At 30.9% G+C, this 2,739-nt stretch overlaps 1 protein-coding gene across 1 annotated transcript; it reads right to left on the reverse strand.

The window, feature by feature from the left end:
• Positions 1-974: 974 nt before the first annotated feature.
• Positions 975-2,493, reverse strand: LOC119662011. Its single transcript, XM_038071549.1, has one exon. It carries the CDS (start codon positions 2,290-2,292, stop codon positions 979-981), a length of 1,314 nt encoding a protein of 437 aa, XP_037927477.1. The 5' UTR covers positions 2,293-2,493; the 3' UTR covers positions 975-978.
• Positions 2,494-2,739: the final 246 nt, after the last annotated feature.

The raw sequence follows: 2,739 nt of genomic DNA on the forward strand, positions 1-2,739 counted from the left end.
TACTAAAGTACCATAAGTGGCAACCGTGAATATAATAAATAATATATATATTAAGAGAAAAATACATCAAAATTTATCAAAAATTTTAAAAAATTTTGATAATTATAATTTTTCCACCCATATTTCAATCAATTATACACTTAAGATAAAATATTTTTATTTAAATATTTGTATATTGTAAATTAAATATTTTTAAAATATAATAAAAGCTTTAACAAAAATTAGTAAGTATTACTAGCACAAAATTTAAGGCCCAGTGAAAATAAAATTTATTTTTATTTAATATAATAATTATTATGCCTATATAATAATTATATAGTCAAAGATGTGCGTATATCATATAAATATATAAAATATAATTAATTAAAAATTAAAAATTAATTATTTGAAATGAAAACTTTTATATTTTTACGAAGTATATAGTTAATTAATTTAATTAAAATTATTTAAGTTTATATTAAATTACCATCAAATTATTATATATGAAATAAATATGTATTAATACGAATTTAAATTTTTAATTTTTAATTGAAATAATTTTTTAATACATTGATGTTAATTTTTTTTGTATGTTTCTGAATTGAAATTCTATATAATTATAGTTTTTTTTTTTTTTTTTTTTTTTTGGAATGGAAGGAGGAGTGGAATGCCTACGCACTGACCACCTTCCGGTGGTGAGTGCCCGACTCGCACGGGCTAAACCACTCCCCCTCATTCCTAGAGACCTTGTTCTATCCCGGGACTACGTTAGTATTACTTCGAGGTAGGGTCCCTATTAGTCATTTAAGACTTCCATCGGTGTGCCCTGCTTCCAGGCTCCGCTACTGTTGCAGATAATTAATCTTGCCCTACAGTATATAATTATAGTTGCCTATAAGGGAAATATTAATTTTTTCCTTTTTGTATTAAATAAAATATTGTATTTTTTAAAATATCTTTTTATTAATTTTATAATATTTAAAAAGTAATCTCAAGTATTTATAAATTTATATAATTTGATTTTAAAACAAAATTATCGACGAAATCTTCGAGCATATCAGTTAAACGCTCACGATATATTTGATCTGTCCGAAAAGCCTCTAAGCATAACTCAACGCGTTTGCGTTCAAAGAAATCACTGAATCCGTCTGTTGTTCCGGTCAAGTGCTGTGTCAATTTCGGTGGTAAAATTGTTAGATGTGAGAAAAGGCAGCTTTCAATCAAGCCGTATATGCGATATTCTGCTACTTGTTTCTCATAATCTGATCTCGGGATATAGTCTTTAATATCCAAACCGGCACGCAGAAGAAACTCAGTCATTAGATGATAATAATGATTGAGAAGTTCTGTGAAGTATTTTTCACGAAAATCTCGACTACTCGGTATGGTCAACAAAGTTATGACGTCTATTAACGGCGGTGCATAACGTGCCAGTTGAAAGTCAACAAAGCGACAATCTATCGGTATATTGCCATATTTGCCATACTTAAACATACAATTGTTTGCCCAAAGATCACCATGTGAAAATACATTCTGGTACTTTTCAGACGTCTTTGATAAGGTGAATATAACCTCCATTCTTTCAGTAAAATTTACTAAAATGAAATCCAACTGTTTCTGATATTTTGGTAGCAATTTAATAATTTCTTTAAAAACTTTATTTGCCTGATGGAAATTCTGTGAGCGCACATGATTTTCTGCAATATGCAATGGATAGGAATTTTCAACCACAGCATTTGGATAAATTGCATTCAATTTTGTGCCAGACATTTTCACTTCATGCACTATAGAAGCTGCATGCATTGTCGCTAAACATCGAAGTGCGCAACTCAAGTGTTCATGGTCCAATAAACCACTACGCTCCGCTCCCATTTTGTAGCCCTGCCCACACAGATCTTCGAATATCAACACATTATTATTTGCATAGTAGGATTTTGGTGCTACAGCACCAAATATTGGCGTTAATCTAGGCAATACTTCACGGTATACATGAATTTCCTTCTTAAAAACTCCGAAATTCTCCAGATACTCCAGTCGAGATTCATTGTCCTGTGCTGCTGATTTCATGAAGAAACATACCTTCTGCAATTTTTCACATCCGGCATCGTCTACTGTTAGGAACTCGACATTGAGAAATTGATGGACGCCAAGAAAACCTGCCGGTGCATCTGAAGTTGGCTTCAAGTCATAGCTGAGCACACGTACCTCTGTGTTTTGATCTTTCTTATGCCCATTGGTTTGTTGACTCTCCCCAAAATAGCGCTGGCACAGATTTTGCACATCATTCGTGCTGAACTCATTCGTTGCCAGCATCTTGAAGTGATTGAGTTTGTGGGACTTGATTTGCTATATTTAAACTCTCGACACCGGAAAAGTTCTTATTTTGCTTCTTTTTTTTTATTGAAATTCTGCAGCGATCTTTTTTTTTTGGTTTTTTCTCGAGGTTGTTGTCAGTTTGGAGTTACTTTTCGTACAAATAAATTTTTGAATGTTCTTAAAATTATTTTAAAATATTTTTGCGCACTTTGTTTCATTTTATAATATTTATATTTACCGCCGTTGTAATAGATATATTGGTTTGTACTGTCGGCATAAACGAATCGTCATATATCTTATACGAAAACGACAGAGCAACAGCAAAAACAAATGATTTAAGCGAGGAATATTAAATCTGTCCATTAAATATTAAAGCCAATACAGTTAAGTAGATTAGAAAGGTTTTATATATTAAAATGTTATAGAAAAATTTGACATAAAACA

The sequence above is a fragment of the Teleopsis dalmanni genome, chromosome X, assembly GCF_002237135.1.
Source record: "Teleopsis dalmanni isolate 2A chromosome X, ASM223713v2, whole genome shotgun sequence".
NCBI classification, from domain to species: Eukaryota; Metazoa; Arthropoda; class Insecta; order Diptera; family Diopsidae; genus Teleopsis; species Teleopsis dalmanni.